The 23,025-nt window shown below is 38.0% G+C and overlaps 1 protein-coding gene across 7 annotated transcripts in view; it reads right to left on the bottom strand.

Annotated features, from left to right (window-relative positions):
* Positions 1–23,025, bottom strand: part of ITSN1 (intersectin 1) — a 142,101-nt gene that overhangs the window by 15,142 nt on the left and 103,934 nt on the right. For 5 of the 7 annotated variants that reach the window (XM_037376400.1, XM_037376403.1, XM_037376399.1 and 2 more), the window contains 7 exons: positions 19,393–19,514; positions 17,168–17,285; positions 12,973–13,164; positions 3,122–3,243; positions 2,223–2,329; positions 674–857; positions 123–221 (listed from right to left, as the gene is read on the bottom strand). In XM_037376400.1, coding sequence (XP_037232297.1) covers positions 123–221; positions 674–857; positions 2,223–2,329; positions 3,122–3,243; positions 12,973–13,164; positions 17,168–17,285; positions 19,393–19,514 — 944 coding nt within the window. Of the gene's footprint in view, positions 1–122; positions 222–673; positions 858–2,222; positions 2,330–3,121; positions 3,244–9,848; positions 12,653–12,972; positions 13,165–17,167; positions 17,286–19,392; positions 19,515–23,025 lie in introns of those variants that run through there. The other 2 variants (XM_037376402.1, XM_037376404.1) reach the window with 2 other exon arrangements.

Here is a 23,025-nt window from a genome sequence, read left to right as displayed (position 1 = left end):
CATGTTCCCTGGCACATCAGATATCTAACAGTGACAAAGCTTGGCACAAATAGGAAAACTACCCTCTAATCAAGCTATAAGCAAAGCAGCATCAAAAACATCATCTTTGCAAAAGAACGTACATTTTTAATTATTAGTGGGTATCTTGTTACCCGTTGCATAGGCTTTAGTAGAAAACTTGATAGTGGCATTCCTTTACAGCGAGGATCCATTGCTAACCTCTGAAACATTAGAGAGGTAAAATGTTGTTAGTCAGTTTGTTTAAAACCCTGGAAAATGAGCCCCTCCAAGAAAGGAAAAGGTAAGGCAATAAATGAACACCATGCCTCAGCTAAATCTGTTCTTAGATCACAGTCAGTGCAGTAGAATTTCTAGTATTTTTTTACAACGTATTCTTCACCTGCCTTGCCTGTACCAGAGAAGGGCCTCTTCTTACTGTCCCAGCACTTTACAGCAAAACCATGATTAAACAAACTATTTTAGAGCTCCAGAGCTCTTTGAAAACATGTACTCCTTCAATGAAAAAAACGTACTCCTTGAGTGAGTGCTTAAGTCTGAAGACTCTTCATTCTAGCCTAACATTGAGCACTATTTGAGACTGTGTTCTGCAAATTAGCAAAATGATGAGCTAAATTTAGCGTACAAAATTAACGGTGATTGCTTCTTCTCTTACTTTAACAAACTCCTTGAACTCAGGGACTTCATCTGTCTTCTGCTGGATGAGCGCTGCCCCATTGAGCTGGCAGCTACAGAACCGAATGTAAGGCTGCATGTGTGGCAGCTGAGCTGTCAGTATGTCACCAATCATTTTCACTGGCATCTTCTCTCCAGACATCTTCTTACGCACACGCAAAGCCCTAAACACGAAAAGGTCATGTGTGTTGTATAAGTAGACCACTAAAGAATGATTCCTCATTTCTGAAATAAATGGCAAGATCCTTATTTATTATTGAAACAAATAGACCCCTGAATAACAAGTAGATCAGCCACAAGATTTATTGCATATTGTAAGAATTCAATAATCAAGATTGCAACCTCAGCCAACATTTTTTCCTTCTTGTGGTAACCAAACTTTTATCTGACATCACTTAATGCAGTGCCAGATCAGATACAATATAAAAAAGAATATAATTTCCTTTCCTATTAGTTTAGAAAAAGACTAACTAATGTGCTAGTGAATGAGAGATAAAAACCTTCTCACTACTTTAAGCTCAAAGCAACTTCTACTTTTAGCCTGGTTTCCTAAGGAAAGGGGGTTTATTGACATTGAGCTGCCTTGGATATCTGTCCCATCACTGCCACTGTTTTCAACTTGTGGGCGGGCCCTTTTCAAATACATGTTACAAAAAAGAAGATACCTCAAAGTTGTAAAATTCCTGTAAGTTCAACAAAAGTCAGCAGTAGGGAAGAAAGGAACTTTGTTAGTCCTCTTGGTTATGATGATGCAGGTTTAACTCAATCCTGGCTCTGGCAATGACCAGATGAGCAACCTGTGTGCATGTGCCTCCTCTGAATCAGCCACAGCGTTTACTATGTCTTGCCAAAGCAATAGGGACGGGTGAGAAGGATGCAAGTAGGAACTGGATCCATCAGAGGCCACAGAAAATTAAGGGAGAAATAAGGGTACTTGCACTGCATGGAGTTTCATGGTAGACAGTTGGGGTTGCAGTAGCTGGAGACTTTGAAAGGAAGGGTGCACGGTACACTAGGCACAAATCCATAGGAAACCAGGCTTTGTGGGCGTCACTTCTCACAAAACAGCTCATTCAGGTGCTATAAGCTTACAATAATTAAAGGAATGCATTAGCTAACTCAGGATAAGGGAGGCAGAGGTTATTGTCCCTTGTTCTGCATTCAGGGGTAACAGGACTGGAACTAGGTATGAGCTGTGACAGAGGAAGTAAAAGCCTACAACAGGACTGTGGGTAGCCTTGGCAGGCACTATGCTGCAGGAGAAGTTGATCTTGCCTTCTCAAGCACATGTATGCTCAGAGCAAAGTAAATGCAAATAGTTACTCAGCAAAAAACTGCTGGATTTTTCTCAACAACAACAAGTCATAGGAAACGTTGTTAATACTTTGCTTTTTCCAACACGGAAAAATGCATGGTCCTTTTGGTTACTATTTGCATAAGTGGCAAATATTTTCATGCAGCTAAAAGTAGAAGCAGGGGGAGAGGCCCATGATTTTGTTATTGCTAAGTATGGGGAAAAAACCACTTACTTCAGTAGTTTTATATTGCACATAATCAGCTCCTTCCAATTAACAAAAATCATAGCAACTTCTTTTTCTGTTAGCAGCTCAGATTCCATTAGTGGTTTCTGGAAGATCTAGAGATTCAGAAAATTAAGCAAATTAGAAAGTATATAGTAGTATAATCAAAGTGACTAAGACTGATGATGCTCATTTCCTTAGCCTGAAGGTGAGAAAATTTTACATCAGTGTAGCACCTGACACTCAGTGGAAGAGACTTCAGACATGCACTGTGCCCTAGGGATCCATGGTGTTCCCTAACAATATGTGAGCAGTGCATGGCTTTAAGAGAACAATTTCAATTTGTGTTGGTTTTGACCTGGATAATCTGTTTGAAACTTCGGAATTTTAGTCTGGTCTGAGGTCTCCTGCAAAATATCCCACGATTGCTGTGATAATACTACTGAAAATACATTTTACTTTGGACTCTTATGGAAGTTCTCATTTATCTCACAGTGTCTCAGGTTTGCATATCTTGACCTCTTTTTTTTTTTTTTAAAAAAAAAAAGGCTTTCCTTCTCTGTCAAAAGAATTGTCTAAGTCAGTTGCCTGTGCTAATTCCCTTTCTTCCACATAAGAGATGCACCTTTTAACATTTAAAGAAAATCACAGTGATAACCGAGTGCCACCATGAATGTGGAAAATGTGCATCAAGCTTCAAGAACTTCTACATGAGAAATAAACGTTCAAAATCAGGAGTAAAAAGGGTTTAGTAGAATGATACTTTAGACAGTGCTTTGGTGCCAGTAACACAAGGGCTTAACATTAATTTCATGCACACCCATACACACATGCATATGTGTCTACATACATATATGTATAAAGATGAGTGATTAAAACCTGCTACTTAAGCTGCTGTGCTGTCTTACCTCTGTGACCAACTGCAGATCATTTACATAGTTTTCTTCTGTGACAATTAGCTCGTGGATGTATCCCTGCCTTTTTCTTTCAGTAGGCGTCAACATATCCAGAAGATGCAAGTCTGCGCACCCTGGAAAACACAAAAGGATCCTAGATTTTAGTTACGGTCATTCGCAAATTGATTCAGATCTGTAGCAGTTCAAGTAACACTTAATGACCTGTAACTACTGCCTGTTCAGCTCACTTAATCATTATCCACATGTAATGGCACAACACTAACAACACTTCATCCCTCAGTGACTCAAAACATTTTATTTAACAGCTTGCCTTTTTTTTTTTTTTTTTTTTTTTTTTTTTAATTGGTAACTCAAGCCCATCTTGAAATGCTATCTTCTCTCTGGCAGCAAAGCTTAAAAATCCCTCTCACCACCACTTGCCCATTTCCAACCTCACTCTGAGGTTCACTGTCCCCTTCAGTTGTGTCATTCAACTGGAGCCATGCTGTAAAACAAAACCTCAAATGGATGGCTACTAATAAAAAAAAAGGCAAAGACTTCATCTGGTATTACTGCCAATGAAAATGTAGAGATACCCTAAAATGGAACAGAATTAGGGCAAGAGCACTATAGTGACCTTAATGGTCTGATGGGCACTTTAGAATTCTATATAAGCCCTCAACTTATTGATACTCTAAATTCAAGGTTCACCTTTATCCTTCTAGTCAAAGTAGGCATCCTGACCAAGAAGGTACTGCAGAGCTTATTTACTTCTTCACACTTCAATTAAACATTGCTTCTAAGTGTTTGAAGGACTTGAGCCAGAACACATGAAGGTCAGTGGAGATCACTCCACATATTTCAGTAATTTACAGGCCAAACCAAAGGGCTGATTGTTGTTATCATTTATGTTTAAAAGCATGGGGTAAGTGTGTAACTAAGAACTCATCTTCCATCAGTTTCATCCTTTAATTTTTGCAAACCACCTCCCTTGTGTTCATCCTGTGTAGACGCTAGAATTTTTGTATAAATTCTAGAATCTCAAATTTTATTTCCTATTCTGAATTAGACATTACATATAATTAGAATTTTTTCTGTAAGCCAGTATTTTTCAGTTGAGCTTAATTAAATGCTCAAAGTAAACCACTAGTGGTCCTAATCCCATCACAACCTGCACAACTCTTCCAGTTCTGTGCATATAAAGTTAATACTTGTATAGTATTTACTGCATTTTTAGCTTCCTGAACATAACCGAGGAGCTGATTCTGTACTATGCTGCTAGCAAGGTCCCCATGTATCACAAGTAAGTTTATCGCGGACTACCTTCAACTGTTGTTTTAACTGATCTGTGCTCCTGAAAAGGTAGTGATAGATTTGACTTAAAAATAATAATAATAAAAAAAAAAAACAACCAAAACCAAGAAGAAAAGTAGATACAGTCAAGCTAGTTTCCTCTATGATTAAGAAGCCGATAACAGAACAGATTGGAAGCAGAAGCATGTTGTTCCACTGAGATACAGTACACTGCAGGCCTTTAGAAGATGCAACTGAAACTTTGCTTGAAATATAGGTTTTGAAAATTATCAATTTTATGACAAAATAATCAAAGCATTAGGCACATTTCAAAAGCCAAAACTTTCATTTGTTTAATAAATGGCTGCTTTCAGAGCATTTTCTTAGTTATCATGTAAATCAGAGGTCAAATAAACAGAACAAGTTCTCCCCACGCACTGTCAGCTTCATCAAAGGCAAACGAAGTGCTTAATTATTTTTCTCTAGAGGCTGGGGAAGTTTACTGTTCAAAGATGCTGATGACCTTGGTTTGAAGTGTGGTTTCCAACCACCAACCTTTCAGAGGAAGCATTTAACATTTTTAATCATAATATATTTTAGAGGTTAGCTTGACATCCAGCCAACTGGGCTGTAAATGGGTTACTCTGAATTTCAACAAATGGTCTACTTTTGAACATGAAATATTTGGGAAAATAGCCTGCTTCAATCTGAGCAGAACATGCAGGAGACACTTTTCTGAGAAAGGATTTTCTTCATGAGGTGCACAAGCACAAAGATTTTTCTCATCTTTGTATTAAAAACACCAAAGAAGAACTGAGTCCCCTTCCAAGTGGAAATGTCAGGCCACAGGGCTCTGGCTAGTTTTTCATGGATGCCAAAGTACTTTGATGAACATCTAAATTCCACTTGCAGCTGTAATAATATCATTCATTAATTCAATTTACTAAGAGGCTCCTGCTAGGGGCTAGAAAACACCCTTGATACAAGACATTTCCACTGACAGATGGGAAAGCTCTGCTGTGGTTAAGTACGGGGCTCTGACCTCAGCGTGGAATTGGTTAACGTTCCTAACCTAAAGCACAGATAGCTCCTCATGCATACAGCCACCCAGGTACTTAAAATGAGACACTGGCATTTGTCTTTTCAGCTATTGAGTGCCCTATTCTTTCCGATTTTCTCTCCTGCTCTGAAAAGCAGTGCTGGATCCCACCTGGAAGGTGCCGAATTTGAATCCTTAGCTATGATCTAGTAAACTCAGAAAAGAATGGGGAAATTACAATAGCTAACGTGAAATATTCACAGCACTGTGAATAAATGGATTTCTGCCTTTTAACTGGATAACCAGTACGACCCCAAGCAAAGGCATTTGCCCACAACTCACCAGACTCGTTACTCTGTCTGGACTTACAGAACCAACATACAAATGCTGTAACTATAAATCCGTGCTTTGGCCTCCTATCACCATAGGACTGTCCTGGTTTCTGCAGAACTAAGGGATTCTAAAAATGTAAAAAAATTATTTCAAATATCATTCTAAGTAGTAAACATGTTTCTTTTCCTTTCAATGTCAGCCCTGAAACTAAGCTTGAAAGCAATGCACAAGAGATGCTGCTTTTTCAGAAGGATGGTTCTGCTGTGGAACTCACTGATCTACATATATGGGCACAATTTCTGATTTCTTCTAATTCAGGGAGATTTTCTAAACAACTCCAGATTTCTCTGTAAACCTCACACTGGTCTAGTCCATAATGACAAGATCACAGTAGAGAGGAATCTGTTCTATTGTAGGGAACCAGAAGCAGTAAAAAACTGTGTCACAGTTTCCCTCCAAATCCTTAAGCAGAAGGGAATAGCACACCATGATTGCATTCCTTTACTCAGACAAACTAACGTTTCACCATTCAGCCTTCTTATCAACTAGCTTCAGATGCAACCAATTTCCCATAAATATCTTGTGGGACGGGCCCTCCACTGAGAGACTCTCAAGCTTTAGCTGAGTACAGCAGAGTCTGGTACCAAACAGATCTCTCCATCTCAAGCTTCTGTGATGCAAAATCCCGTTTCACACCTATTTTCAATGACTTCAGCATGTTTAGAATTTCTCAGATGGACTAGTATGTCCGTTTATTGTTAGAGCAAAGTATTTCCCTCTGAGATGGATGGAAATAGGATCTAGAAACAAGTCTGGAAAGTCCCACTTACAAAATATTATGATTACTTTGTTTTTGCCAAGACCAGTCACCACTAACACATGTGCCACCTTCTCCTGTTCACATCACTCAGCTATCATCAGGTGGTTGCCACTGCTAATCCACGCAGGAGGCCAAGCATCTTTCATAACAATTTCGATTTTCCCTTTTTTTTTTTTTTAATTCTAGAACATGCCTGAGTGTAGTCCTCAACACATAGACTTGTGATACATTACCACGATCTTGATTTTGCAGTAGCAAAATTTTCTGCAGTATTTTAGATTAACACCTTATTTTCTACGGAAAAAAGAAAAGTTTTAGTATTCAATCAAAGGAAGGAGGGGAAGGCAACAGGCGAGACAGTTGGGAAGGAAACCTACTAAATCTGGAAAAAACAGAACATGTCTACCACTCCCTTTTCAGAATCTGTCTAGAGAGAATAAAATCCTACACATGTGAGGGCATGGATGCATCTAAAAATATAAATCGGCAGAGTTAACCAACTCCTGGACTGGTTTATACCACATCACGTAATTTAAATCTCACCTCTGATTTATGAACCAGGACCTATCTTGAGCCCCTGACCACTTACTGTACAGTAACAGCAAACCAGTCAAGAGCATCAGCCACAGATCCAAGCAGAAAGAACCGCACAGTCCAATTTTACATTGTCTTCCCCAAAAATAAAGATGCTGAACAGGTACTTCACTTGGAATCAGGAATGTGGTGACCAAAAGTCCAAACTTTTTAACAAACAACATTTTATTACTTTTTCACTTTATCGGGCAGACCTCCCAATGTCGTCTTTCCTGGCTTCAGGTTACACACACACACAAAAACAAAAAAAGAAAGAAAGAAAAAAAGAAAAAGAAAAAAGAAAGCAAAGGAATCAAACGAGATTGATTGTAGCACTCATCCGGATCCAGATTTACCCCAACATACAAAACAATTCAGCAGAGAAAACTGCTCTTAGCAGAGATGAGTACAATAGAAAAAATACGAATCCCATTTCAGCCACCTTGACCAGGGCACAGAAAACCTTTATCTGCGACACCAGTTTGAGCCCAGTTCAGGCTAGCGTCTGCCAGCACTGGCACCAGTTCACACCTGTCCACTGGTGGGTGTTCAGCTGAGGCAGCAGTGTCAGAGCAGCACTCTGTGGGTGAAAGCTGGTACCGGCACAGATCAAACATAGAAGTCGGGAACCAAACGGCGTGTAGGCACAGAGCTTCCTTCTTGTTGCTAGGGCCAGCTGCTGCCGAGGGGTCAGGCTCAAAAAGGTAGGGAGGGGACGAAGAAACAAATTAGAAACTTGTGCTAGAAAATGGAGCCAAGGACCTCCACAAGGCCACAGGGAATCCTACACCTTCTAAAAGCCCTACACCCACTTGCTGTAGGACAGCTACCTTGGGTATAAACATCTTTCTACCTTTAGACACCAACAGCTACCTTCTCTATGAGATGCTTAATTAAAACTATTCCACAAGATTAAATTTGTTCTAAAAAATCTGACTTACTCTGTGTTGCTCCACAAGACTAGTAAGTTACAGAAGAAGAGTTACAGGTTTGATCTGGCTCTATGCAGACATTGTAATCTGAATTTTTGTGCTGAGGAGGAGCACTACACCAGGCTACTTCTTGCGTTTTAGAGCTTTTTTAATGATGTTTCCAAATTAAGGTTTATGGAAAGGGGAGGGGAACAAAACAGCTATGAAACTTGCTGTAACAAGTTTCTGTTGCGTGTATCGGAAGTAGGTTTACGCACACTGTTAGCATTACTAGGTTACACCAGATAGTTCAGATAACTCTCACAATTTCTCCTCACATGAACAGTAACTCAAAATGAATCCTTATTCATGGTAAAGTACCCCTTTGCAAGCTATCAAACAAGTATAAAAGCCCATAAAGTCTACATGTGGGAAATGAAGTCTTTGTGAAAATAATTTACATTTTTAACTGCATCCAGGTCAACCTTCTGAAAACATTCTCTAAGGGTTTGGAAGCATAAGGTCACCTCAGCGCTCTCTGTTTGGCTAAACAGCAGCCAACTACCCAGTTGTCTGTGTACATGTACTTATCTTGCAATTCAACTGATTAAGTAGTACTTGAGATATATTGTCCCTGGATTTATTGAAGTTGTCTAAAAAAAAGTTTTAAATAAACCAAATATTGTAATCAGAAGAGGACTGCATAGAAGGAGCTATTTAACAAGAAATTAAATAGCTGGAGTCAATAATCATGAAGAACTAAAAAGAACTGCTTTAAAACCAGAGAACAAACCCAGAACATGCAGTTACTTTGCTGTCTTGAGGGAAGGTTATGGTAATAGGCCATTTTAAAATGTGTTCAGTGAGCTCACAGGGACTGAAGATCCGAAAGAGTTGAGATTTAAATAAAACTGACTCTGAATATAAAGCAAAGTGTTCTTGATAAACCTGCATTTCAGACTCTTAAGTTGTCTTGGACAGATTTAAAGTATTTGAATTGATATTAACAAATTCCCTGAAAGAACATTCATGGAAATTCTTCCTTGGCAGCTGAATACACAGGGAATTCTTCTCAAGGTAAACAGAAAAACTGTGAACAAAAGGTCCCACTACCACTTGGAGCGGCAGTCTCTAAATCCCGTCTCCTCTACATCCCTTAAGTGAGACCTCCTGTGCAAAGGAAAAAGGTACTTGGCACACGAAAGTTAACGTCAACAGAACGCATTCAGTTGACTAGGCAGCAGTGAGACTATTTTTTCCTTAATATTAACTTAAGAGACAAATAAAATCAAAAGTCATCTAATGGTTTCTTATTTTTGTCTACGCAAGTCTTGTTTCAGCCTTGACTGGCATTACTGTTGGCTTTGCAGCCACAAATTCAAGGCCCAAAGAAACAAGCGTGCGGGCACATTTCCATCGCAGGAGGCAGGCGTACTCTCGGGAACAGGTTTGCTTGCTGCAGTCTGGATCTGTGGCTGTGGGAGGGGGACCCTGTGCTTTAGGAGGTTAAAGATCTTTTCAGATGAACCAGGCAGAAGGAGAGAGGGTCAAAACTGGATTGAGACACAACCCTGAAAAACTATTCTTTTTGATGAAAATCATCAATTTTCTTTAATAAAGAACTGCTTTCATGCTCACTTTCTCATAAACATATATATAAAAATATAACAAAAGTGCAGACAGGTAAAAAAGAGTAAGTGCAATTATCTTGTTCCCTGCTGCTCAAGAAATCACTGATTATGAGGAAGATTAAACACTACCATGCCAAGCTATAGCAGTACACTTAAAAACTTTAATAATTGAGTAAATAAACATTATAGGTATTTCAACAATGTCCGTCGATATAAGCCACAACGGTTTGAATATCTTTGTCTAGGACATCTTAAATGTGTTTTTCGTGAGTTAACTATTCTCAATAATTGATTGATAAAGCCGTTGCTCTGTTGAGCAGTACACAGTACTCCTCTGCCTGAGGAGTCCTGGCACAACACACACCACTGCGTGCGTGCGTGCATCTACAGGAGGGACAACTTCAGGCTGTCGTTTTCACTTCGGTGGAAAATTGATCCCAGGAACTTTTAGGGCACTGTGACTCTGAAAATCCTTGATGAGACATCACTCTCAGCATTTTTAAAGAAGCATGTTCAAAAACATGTAGCCTGCAGATTATTATAATTAACAGCTTTATTTTTCTTCTCACTTGAAGTAAGGGGGGGGGGTGGGAAGGAGCATCTGAATCCCTATACCCAAAGTATTGCCAATATTTCAATATATAGAGAAAGTATGTTTCTGGCCTTAAGTCACAAAAAACAATGCCCCTCAGGACAAAGGCTTTTAGTCAAATTATAAATCTTTCAACACAACAGCTCATTAAGGGAAAATAGAGATATCCTTTCATTAAAATAACATTTTAATGCACAAAATATTGGAATAGTGGAGTAAAATCTGGCTACATCACCCTCAGTAAGCAAAACAATGGGCACTGAAAATTACAAGTATTACGTTCTGTTCATTTCCTGTCATACTAGGCAGCATATTTTTCAGCAAGTGGTGATGATGGAGAAGAATTTTTTTTTAATGACAGAGCAGTAAAGGAAAAAATTGTGGATGTTAAATACTATCCTAAAAAGAAAGAAAATCTGTGCAATTGTGCATGTTTTAAGACTAGAGCTTCTGGCATAAAACACAGAGCCTCTGTCAATGTAAACCCATGGTAAAACAACAATGAATACTTAATTCATCTACCAGTATAGTGTCAAAAAATATCAACTGCTTTGTAACACGTAGAAACCACTGAATAAAGCAAGAAAGGTGCAAAAAGTTTCAGATAGTCATGATCAATCTGAGTTATTATATTGAAATAATATTCAAAGAAACAAGACAAGTGTCATTCTGTAATTAAACAGGCGGGCTTCAGGCTATTCTGGTGGCATATTCATTACATGCACTATTGCCACTTGCTGAATTCTGTGTGTACACAGCAACAAGACAACAAACACATTTTAGTCTATCTTTTATATGAAGAATTTAATTATCTATACATGTAACTAATTTTAAAGGCTGTATTACAGTTGTTAAAGCTGCAGTTTTTTATATATTTATATAATTTACATTCATATTGATGAAATACTGAAGTGCAATTGAATAAGGAGCTTCACTTGTTCTTTGCACTGCACGACGGGTCAGAAGGTGGGAGATGGGGTAGGGTTAAAACGCTACAACACTGCCAGCATGAAATTTAGAAATAAATGAAATACATAAACCAGAACATAACTAAATGGTAAAGTAATTAGTAGAATGGCTATATTGTGCTTGAGGCATTGGGAAGGGAGGGTTTCTGCACTGACAGCACCAGGCATTTCATCAAAGGCTCGTAACTAATGCTGGAAAGACAAACATGGCTTAGCTACAGCACATCTACTACATAAATTTGACTGTAAGCTCCATTTAATATTAATCTGTATAAATTCCACAGTCTAGTTTAAAAAAATGTAAACATTGGAAATTAATTGCAGGGAGATATTTCTATACATTCTTTCTTGTCAGGAAAATTACTTGTTCAAAATGTGTTGTTCCATAGTCATAAGAAAGTAAAAATGAGAAATCAAACTTCATGTAACCAAGATGAAAATAAAGAAGTTAATTCTCAAATCCCACATGAACGTAGCATTCTATTGAGTTCTGATAAGAAAATGCAAAAAAATATAATATCTGAGACAAACACAAACCAGGGTGTTTTCTAACTGTATGCAGCTACAAGTAATGTGCAAAATAAAATTAACATAACTCGGATAACAACATTATGCAAGGTTAATATCTCTTGCATTGGAAGGAAGTTACTTTCTTCTCTCCACAATGTATTACACACTCAACAAGGAACACCTGATACATACAGTACAATAACTACAACAAAATACCTTATCTGTAATTGGGCACATTTAAAGTTCCTTAAATTGATTTAACTCCTTCTGCTCTTTTGTAATTTAAAAAAAAGAAAAAAATAAAAAAAGAAGACATATTGACAACACTGGACAAGTGAACAATAAAAAAGAAAGATACATAAAGTCTCAAATTTATGGACATTTGGAACAATTTTAATAGCACATGCAGCATTCCTTGATAGTGGGTCTTTTTGCACAAACAAAATTGCAATGAAGAAATTTCATTTATACTTTTCCTTTAAAAGGCTAAAATATATATTTAAAAATAATTTCAAAACTACTGAAAGCACCTGTGCAAAGGTGGAAAAATTAGTTTGGTAACTCTGAAAGCCACAAAAGGACCCACTATCCTCTGATTTTTTTGTGTGTTTTTTTGTTGTTTGTTTGTTTCATTTTAATTTTGTGTCTATATCTGTAGGTAATTAACTCAAACATTGCGATTACATGCAACTAATGTAAAATGAGGTAAACTGCTCTGCAGTGTGTTCTTCTACTCAGAAGGCAGTAGATGATCATGCTGGAAGCCACATGATCAAGGCTGCATCTCCCATCATCCCTCTGGGCAGTGATATGGGATAGTGGGTCTCTTTGAGGACTTTCAAGCCTGAGTGGGGGATGGACAACATATGATTCCTAGAAAAAGGAGGAAAACAACACATAAGCAAAACAAAACAATGAGCAAATTCAAGCTAGGAAAATGAGTCAGGCATGTAAACGGCATGGTGCAAAAATGATAAAGGGTAACATGCTACAAAAAGGGGATGGGAACTAAAAATAAAACAAATGTAAAATAAGGTTTGCATTACAGAAGGTCTTCAAAGAGACTTTGACAAGTGCAGCAGTGGTGAAGCTTTGAGTTCTGCAAACCACAGCAGAATCACAGCAATGCTGCATGTTTCATCTTAAAGTACTACACAAATAATCACAGCATGGCAGCAGAGAGGGTCACTTACATTGCTGGCTTGGGTCCATGTCTGTTGTCAGCTTCACATAGTTGGATGGAAAGAGACCCACTTGTCCATTCACCTCCCCTTTCCACCAGTCTGGGTCTTCCTTGTTAAGGACGTTTATAATCTGGCCTTTATTGAATGCTAGCTCATCGTCATTCTGTGCAGTGTAGTCATACATACCAATTACTTGGCACACTGTAAGATAAAGGAAGAGGTCTATCGCACTGGTAACATTTCAGCAAAACATAAGCTATGCGTAAACCCACTACAAACGCTACAGATGTCACAGTATGTTTCCAAGACACTACGCTGACCTGCTGTAGTCCTGCCGCTCTCTCCTGTGCCCCTGTACTGGTGCTTAGCCAAGCCTTCGACAAATTTGCTCAAGGTAGTTTAAAAACCACCAAAGAGTTTCCCAGCTTACTGAAGGGTCAGGATCACACTAGAGAGGGCAGAGCACAGCAGTACAAACTGACAACGGTGTAACCTGCCTGGAACTGTCCCCAAGCTACTTTTGCTTGGAAGTGCTTAACAGTAGGAGAAGATTGGAAAAATTTAGAATTCTAGTAAAGAGTCAAACTCTTCAAGAATGTTAGCTTTCTATTGGCACTGCTCTTTTGCTTTTTATATATTTTGCCCACAAAAGCACCAAATTTGTTGTACATCTATAAAAATTGCATATTGCATCCTCACCATCCTGTTCTGAAAAATATCCTTTCCACCAGAACAGGTCAATGGACTTTTCTGTCTGGGAAACATTTTAAGTTCCACTACCTGAAGCCTGAAAAAGGCATTCTTTTCTAATTTAGCAGCAGACACACTCAACACACCTCCATAATTCAAGAGAAAGCCAATGGTGATATACTTAAAATAACACTGAGGTGTTAGGAACACAAAGATCTTGGAAAGGATGGGATAAATAAAAAGCATCCTAGGCCATTAGGCTGCCTTTCTGGCACCACAGAAAATAGGCTGCTGGAATCTGTCCTATTTCCTTACTGTGAAGCTCATCAAATCTGACTGGTTCTCAGAAAAAAGCCCTTTCTGTTCAATTATAATAGAGCAGTTTAATACTCTAAAGCAGCACAACTGTTTATTTAAATACATACCTTCCTTTACTTCTCAGTTTTCTCTATGCCAAGTCACAGGGCTTCTGGTATTTTGCTTTGAGACGTAAGACTATCTAATCAGCCATTATATTAATCCTAAAATTTTCTTCTATTTTCATTCTTGTACTCAACCAGCAACTTACTTAAATTCATCAAATAGTTCCTCTCTTTTTTTTACAATTTATATTTCAGAAATTATTCAACCACTTTTAGCTAAAACTTTATGTCTGTTCACAAAGTTCATAAATAAACTCCACATTTAACAGGAATCTGCATATGTCTCAATATTTAGCTTTGTTACTTGCAAAAGGGGGAAAAAAAGAAAAAAATTAAAAGGGGCACTCACTGTCATTTGTAACACCTAACACATCAACTAACCAAAGTGTACGTTTCTCTGGCATTCTGGAGATAAACCAGCATTTCTAAAGGAATGTATATTATGGTGTGCTCCTGTCTTAGGTAGTTTTATGCCAACATAAGTTCCAATGTGTGAACACCACTGATGTTCACATTTCCCTTTGAAGACATGTGAATCTGTTTTACGGCATTCCTGTTAGAGGTTTACAGGTTATTACTAACATCAAGAATGGTAACAAATTTTAAGCTAGACCACACCTGAATACAATACATACACCAACAGATCTGTAACCAATTCTAGAGTTAATTTCTTTCAAGAATTTTTCATTGAGCTCATTCTCTTCTACTTCAAAGAATTTTATGAAATTTGGTGCTGTCCAGTAGTATCATCAAAATATCTAAATAGTCCAATGGGATCCTGAAAATCACTTTAAGCTCGGGGAAATAATCTTAAGAGCATTCTTGAAGAGATAGGACTCCTGAATTGAACCTGAAGCAGTGACCCCATCTTGATCTTACACTTAGTCACAAAGCTTAGAATACACCTTAGTCCTATGTACAAAGCTCTTATAGTAGTCCCAGCAAGGAAGTTCTTCACTTATTTTAAACTCCAAAAGCCACTGCTAGCTAGAGAAGCAACCTATAGCTTATCTTCTCTGAGCTCCAGTGCTTCTCATCCATTTGCTTCCTTTTTAGAAGGACTGTCTGTTGATTAATACTAGTCCTACTGCAACAGCAGAGGGAATCCAGGTCCCCATACAACACTCACAATCAGTACCATCAATAATGTTGTCTCTCTTTAAACAAGCAGAACAGTTGAAACACATTTCCCACTATTCCTATATTGTAAACTTCCTTCTGCCTGACTAGCTTCAAGTCACAGTAACAGTTCTTATCAGTCCTCAACACCAGGAAGGGCATGTTCATGATGAAAGTTTAGAAGGGGACACACGCAAAGCAGTCAAAGTTTAAGAAAACCTCAAAGTATAAAGCAAAAGTGTCCATGCAACACAATTTAAAAGGGGCAAAAAAAAGAAGTTGTTAAGTCATGCAGTTTGCATTACATTATGGCAGATGGAGAGCATATACATCAAAACAAAATGACAAAAGAAGCAGAGGTTTTGATGATACTAGTTTCTGATAGATACCCTTCCTCCAAAACCCAGACAGTCATGGCACTCTCAAAGCCTTCACAATGCACCACCTTGGGCATTACTCAACCCTTGCAGATGGTTTTTCTTCAGGCTTCCCATGTCTTTTGCTATAGTAAGCCTCCCCACAAACGTGCTTCCACTATGAAGATGCTTCTCAAGCATTAACCTCTTAACCTTTCACATCAACCACACAGCTAGTGAGGCCATCTAGCCTAATGGAAAGACAAGATTCTTTTTCTCATCCTTCAAAATGAAAGGTCTATAACAAAGCTGAACTTGATAAAAATGAAAGTCATTAAGATTTTGTTGGTTTGTATGCAACAAAAAAGTGCTAATAATTTCATTTTGTAAAGTTTTATTAGCATGTGTGAAAAGTCCCAGACTGTCAAATTTGAAATCATTTAAAAACATGAATAAAATTTTTAAAATCCCATCATATTGATTTGTAAAAGTATGTGTCTCAATGCTGAGTTACCACTTTAACTGCAGGACACAAACTTGTGAGTCTTTGTAGAAGTCTGATTTTCTGCATCGTTATGACTACCATCAAAGGAGCCAAATAGCACCATTTGTAACATTTCCCTTCTTAATATAATATAAAATTGCCTTCTAAGATAATATCTTTTATTTACACCAATAGCACATGAAACTAATACCTCAGTATTTTACTCTAGTTCCCTAAACAGCTTGATAATCCTTCATACATATTTAAAGGAGAAAATTATGCTCACTACCATTTTTCATCTAGAAACACTCACTTCATTTTAATGATAGGTAGTAAAAAATTGGCCTGGGGAAGCGGTAGGGTTTTATCCCTTGCCACTCACAACCAAATCCAAACTGATGATAGACAACCACATCAAGTCTTCTGGGTGGCTTATAGGAGAAGATACATCCATTCTGCATTATTTTGATTAACAAGAATCCTCTTTACTTAGTACTAAACCAGCTCACAAGCCCAAAATGGTTCGAGATTGAGTCACAAGGAATGAACTTCTTGTTCTCCGTCTTCTGTCTGCCTTCATACCTCACAGCAGACTGACAGGATTGTTTGATATTGCCTGCGGTGGAGCTGTAACAAATACCTTTAAAAATATAAAGGTCTACTACTCTTGCATCCGTTCATAAACCTTAAAGTAAGTACCTATACAGGACAAAAAGCTACATCTTCATTTGAGTTGTTTTCTCACATCTCACCTTTGAAAAATCAAAGGTTCTGAATGAGAGGTGCCTCAACTGCTAAGCCCACAGATCATCCTGAACCTTTAAAAACTCCTTTACTACAATTAGTGCAAAGAAATAGGACTGGTAATTTGAATGCTTATACTATAAGATGTAATGTCACAGATGGCTTTTTAGCATTCAACAGTTCATACTTGAGGAACCACTACTGTAAATACACAGACCAACTGTTAGGTTTTCTCATTTAGAAGAAAAAAAATAGTATTAGAGTTTAACAAAGCAGTTAGGATAACAGATGCTAAATATTCTACTGAATGTCCATAATTATTTTTCAAGTCCTATTGAAAATGACACACATTACAAAAGTAACTTAGTTAATGCAACTGCATTGCTTACCTGAAGGTAATGCTGTTGATTTAGGTAGCTCAGTTGGTGTAGTTTTACTGGTACCAGGGCTCAGAAGTTTTACATAATTAGCAGGGAACCATCCTATCTGCCGTTTTTTACCTCGTGCCTAGTAAACAAAAAAACCACAATTCTTTTAAGACAATTATCAATAGATCCTCATATTTAACTACTTGTAGTCACACTGACTATTTTAGAATAGAAAAATGCATTTTATAACAAAAAAGTCAGCTATTACTGTGGCAATAGTTTAATATTATGATATTGCTATTAAGAGAAGTAAACTTTCATAATATATAGAGTAAATAACTACTGTTCCAATATTATAAACTACTAATTTGAGTGATTTTTCACTTAACAGTGCTGCTACTTTGTGTGCTTTATAATCAATACTACAATCCTGATTCTTCTGAAAGATTTCTCCTGATTCTGTTTAAACCATAACTCTAGAATATTAAGCTAGCTATTCCGTTAATAAGTGGCAGCATTTAAATGCTTTTTCATTATGCAAAGAACTGCATTTAAACAGAAACCTAGATTGTGATAGTTTAAGTAGGGATTAAGAATCCAAATTACCTCTTCTCTTTTAAAGAAACAGTATCTAAACTTTTTAATAGTCTCTCCTGCCCAAAAAACAGAGTATAAACATATGTCACATTAACTAAGTGCTAGAAGAACAGCAAAACCTTATGGTGAGAAAAAATGGGCAAAGTTTGGATTCAGATACAAAATCCCAAAGCCAGATTCCCATCAAACAAAAACTAAGCTTTGACAACTACAAATACATACGGTCAGACACTGTCCAAATGATCCTAATCAACAGATGTTAAGGTTTTGCAAAGTACACTACATGTTCTCATGCTTATCTAATCAGAGGATATCAGTACAAAAACACGGTGCACACATGTATTAGTTCGCGTGTGGTCCACAAGTGTGTGCGCTGCGAGCAGCGGGTTACTGCACGTGGCCTACAGCAGCGCTCTCAGTTTGTAATGCAGCTGCAGTGAGTCACTGTCAGAGACAGGATACTGGGACAGACAAACTGCAGGTCCAATCCAGCATGCCAAAGCTTGTTTCTTTTGTGTTTCTCCACAAAGGATGAAAAAAAAAAAATCACCAGGAGAGGCAAAAAGGGCAGGTAGTAATGTGGGAAAAAAAATATCTGAGTTAGTGTGAGCACCTACACTGCAAAAACAAACAAATTCTATTCTTTCATTTAACATTCCCTGTTAAAAAAACAAAACCAAACAAAACCACATTCGGTGGTAGTGGAGAAGAGAAGAGGTGGGAGGGAAGCAGATTTGCCACAAAGTCATTGAGAATCAAAGCTTCCAAACTGTCAACTTCTACTCTTAAAAAAAAAAACAAAACAAAAAACAACCAACCGGTTAAAATATTTTATTATCTATTATCTTCTAATACAACACCAAAGCTCTCTCCTACCCAATGCTCACAACAGACACCATTCTTTTCACTCTTCTACATTAAATCAAGCTGTTGCTGAGATGGGGCCTGGTATTCTACCCCGTCACATTCATTAAGCAACCTGAAAAAGTGGCGGCCATTTTACAAAAACACTACTGCTGTAAAATACTTCTCAATCTTTCAACAAAAGGGATAACCAAACTTTTGGCTGAAGCCATTTAGAAAGCTTCTTAGGAAGACATTCAGGACTGTGCACCCGCTTTCACATTGCGGACAGGTATCAGCTGATCCAAATGCACGTGATCTGCATGGTCACTCTTGGAACAGGGCACACAAGTAGACCTGGCCACTTAACCCAACAGTCCTTTACACTCCAGTTGCATTGCTGGCTTTCCCCACCACCTGACATGACAACTGCCTTTATGCTCACATGAAGAAGACTACTGGACACAAGACTTGGAGGATTCAAAAGCAGCCAAAATGATACACCCTAAAATCTACTCATTTTTCATATCTGAAGTGCCTCCAGGAAAATGTACAAAGGAGTGGAATGCACACTGGGTCTGATTCAAAAGATGGGTATCCTTGACTTACAGTGAGGTACAATGGCTTCCTCCTGCTGTCCTCCAAAGTTATTTCCAAGTTCAAGGAACTGGAATGTACATGTATTTTTGTAAAGACATTTCATTTGTAAATGCTTACTTGCAGAACATCTTCATTTATCACTGATGCATTAAAAATTACAAATCTTTTTACATGGAATTTTATTTTAAAAAAACCCAGTAACTAACTTGGAGCTCTCCTTCCCACCAGCCACCTGGATTCTTCTTTCTGATAAGAATCAACTGACCAGGAGCAAGAGTAAGCTGTTCTGGACCCGTTGCTGTGTAAGAGGCAATAACTTGGGCAATTTCTGTTGAAGCAGGGGAAAAAAAAAAAAAAAGTTAAATTGGAAAAACCTGAACACATTCTATACAACATTAACTCTGCTGTTATGACTGGCACATTTTGAATTTTTTTCCATAAAATTGTTATGTATTTATGTAGCTCCATGAAAACGTACGGTAATTATAGAACAGATCAGAAGTTCATAGCACTCCAGCAATAAAACAGAGGCGCAGCAGCTCTATGGGTAGGATATATAAAAAAAAAATAATATTTGAAACAGAGAAGAGTTATGACCATCATTAAAGCTATATGGCTCCTAAAATTAAGTATCATAATACTGTTTTGCAATAAATAAATTTCTGCAGCATCAGTTTAGACTGAACTCCCTAAACAGAGGAGACAATATCATGAAGAAGCTGCAGTAACAGAGTTGCAAACTAATAAAGGCCTGCAGACAACTTTTCGCCACCAGACTAGAAAAAAAGAAAGGATGTTTTCAAAATGTAGCAAACAACATTTATTTTGAAATCTTTATTCCATGAACATGAATAGAAAACTGGTGCCTTATATCACCTACCTGCATGAATCTGATGCAGAGTAACCTACCGTGAGCTCACAATTATCTTTCCATTAAATTAGCCTAAGCAAACAATGCAGTTTACTCCATTTTACAGCAGTTGTGGAAAGAGATAACTTAGTCACCACAAAGTCTGGCAGGGTTAACCCATTTTTTGGAACAAATTTGAACTGACAGGAGCTTATAAGCCACTGTAGGTATTTTGATGTCCTACTGATAGCTTTTAAGTCAGGTTTAGCATGTCATGAAACCATGTTTAGCATTGTGAAGAACATGTTTAATACTATGATAACTGGGAACATTTTGTAAACAGAAGATGGCAGCTAGCTTTTGGTAAGCTAAACCTTTCAGGCTGCTACATTTACACAGTCCCTTTTTACTCACGAGTTAAGGGGAATCTATGGGGAATTTTTTTTAGCCTTCAATTAATTGTAAAGGGTCTCAGACACCCACAGCAGCACAACAGTAGTATTGTTACTGCTGAAAACTCCACTTTAGGACTTTAGGATCCCAGCACACAGTCATTCATCACTTAAGCATCCTCCTTAACAGAATAATCCAAGGTTTTGTTTTTGATTTAGTTTGGGGTTTGGTTTGGGGTTTTTTTGTTGGTTTTTTTGGTTTTGGTTTGGTTTTTTTCGGGGGGGGGGGGGGGCGCGGGGGATTTGTTTTTTTGTTTTTATGAAAAAACTCTTCCTGGAATAGTACATTCTGACCCTGTGTTTAAGAGAAAGGAGGATTTTATTCGGCAACGCATCGAATAAAACTGGGGACCATCAAACAGCCAATACAGGCACTGAGTTTGATTGGTTATGCTTGTGGTCTAAGACTATCCTAGAACAAGCCCACAGCAGAGCTAGTATGAGACTGCATAAATGTGCCTCAACTGCTTCAGTGCAAAGACAGATAGCTTAATTTAAAACCTCTGCAATTATCTGACCACAGATCAGTACACTGCTTGAGATTTTAGATTTTATTTGAAAATCTTGATTAAAAAAACTGCATCACTTATTTTCATTTATGATTACTGACTGTATATATATTTTCAACCTAGTCTATCCTAAAAAACTGCCACTGGAAATCTAAGCAGAAGAAGGTCACACCTGCTGTCAGTTTGTCCCTTTACACAGCAGCAGAAAGCAACATGATCGTGAGTGTGAGGTGAACTAGCAGTCAACACAGCAACAACAGCAAAAGGGACTAAGGCTGAAGGGAGCAAGTGTGCAGAAGTGGCCTCTAGCTTTCTCACGGACAGCTGTACTAAAAAAGTAACAGTGCTGGGTACCATCCTGCTTTGCCCTCTGTCAACAAGCGCCAAACTTCCCATGGCCAAGAGAAACAGCAAAGGCGCTCAGTAACAAAACACCACCCACAGACTGAGAAAGGAGAGGAGGAGTCTGCTGGTAAAGCAGAGAAAGGGAGCAATCACTGAAAAGGCAGTTGTAGGCGGAGGAAACCACAAAGCCAACTCCCTTGGAATAGAGGGGAAGTTTTGTTGCAGGAAGAAACAACAAAGTGATTTGAAGACTGCCAGGAAAATGATCAGATGGTTTACTTAAAATTTAGAAGAAAAGTGCAACTACTAAAATTAAAAATGGTCAGAGAAGCATACAAGTTTTAAATGAACAGCATAAGGAGGATGAAGAAGCATAGAGATGACAAGCAACCTGAGGTCACTGCAAACAACACACGCAGAATTAACTACAGCAGAATCTCTCTCATGGTAAATCAAAGAGGGGAGAGGCAGGCACACAGAGGTGGAACCAAACAGGTGATGAAAAGGCCAGTAGCTGAAAGTTAAAAAGATGCTTTAAACATGGATCTGGAACTTGGCACACAAGGTGCAAAAGCAGAAGACAGACGAAAGAATTCCCAAGTAAAATATAGTAGGAGAGCAGAAAGGTTTACACAGAGAAAAGCCAGCAGCAGCAGTCTGTCTGTATGAAGGCAAAGCAACCAAGCTATTTGGCAGGAAACATGTCTATACTGCTAGAAAATCTGTAAGCTCTCTGCATTTGCAGGTTTTTCCACATTGATTCCGCCACCCTAGAGCCACTCGGGAGGCAAAACGAACACAAGCAAACAAATTAACTGTAGGAGTTTGTCAAAATCAATTACTTTTTACTTTTTTTTTTTTTTTTTTTTTTTTTAAGTCAGGCAAAACCTCTCTCACTACCTCGGCAATTATAATATTCAGGATATCATACTAAAAGAGCAAAAATCCTGTACCTTGCATCTCTCTCAGAACAAGAAATTTCTCACTTTTATCTACAAAAGTGGGATTTACAAAGTTCCAGGTATCTGACATCCTCTTTCACCAACCAGCAGCATAAAGAATTTTTACTGTGGACTGCATGTTAAATAAGTTACAGGTTAACATTCAGCTCTTGCATGTCTGAGAAGCAGAAAGTTAGAGAAAACAACTCAGCAAAAAAGTTAAAAAAACAGAAATAGCTTTCCTTCCAGGAAGAACCTTTTAATTTTTATTTATTTAAATACTAAAACACTGAGAAGAGATCCAATTCAATTACAGTCTAGGCCAAAATATGTGGCCTCTACTAACACAGGTACATTTGAGGGGAGGAAAGTCTTCTCACAGATATAATTGTCCTCATATTGCTGCTTAAATGATTTGTAGAGAGGAGTTTCTTTTCCCTTGCCCTTCAACACACACTGTTACCAACTCCCACCCACTCATCCTGCTGCTTGTAGAACAAACAGGAATATTTCACCTCGTTCATTACCATTTCACTTACATTGGCTGAGTACTATCAGCTCATTTATAGCACAAATATCCATGAATCTCTTGCTGAAAAATAGGCAGGACTGTTCCCAAGCTGTTCTTAAACTCCAAAAGATTGTTAACACAGCTTTTGTCAACATCGCCCCAGTCTCCACTGAAAGCTCAAATCCAGGAGACCAGCAATTACAAGGCTGGTACTCTAGGCTGAAGTCTTGC

The sequence above is a fragment of the Falco rusticolus genome, chromosome 2, assembly GCF_015220075.1.
Source record: "Falco rusticolus isolate bFalRus1 chromosome 2, bFalRus1.pri, whole genome shotgun sequence".
In the NCBI taxonomy this organism is placed as follows: domain Eukaryota; kingdom Metazoa; phylum Chordata; class Aves; order Falconiformes; family Falconidae; genus Falco; species Falco rusticolus.
The sequence above is the reverse complement of the archived record's forward strand: the minus strand, read 5'-3'. Positions and strand labels throughout refer to the sequence as shown.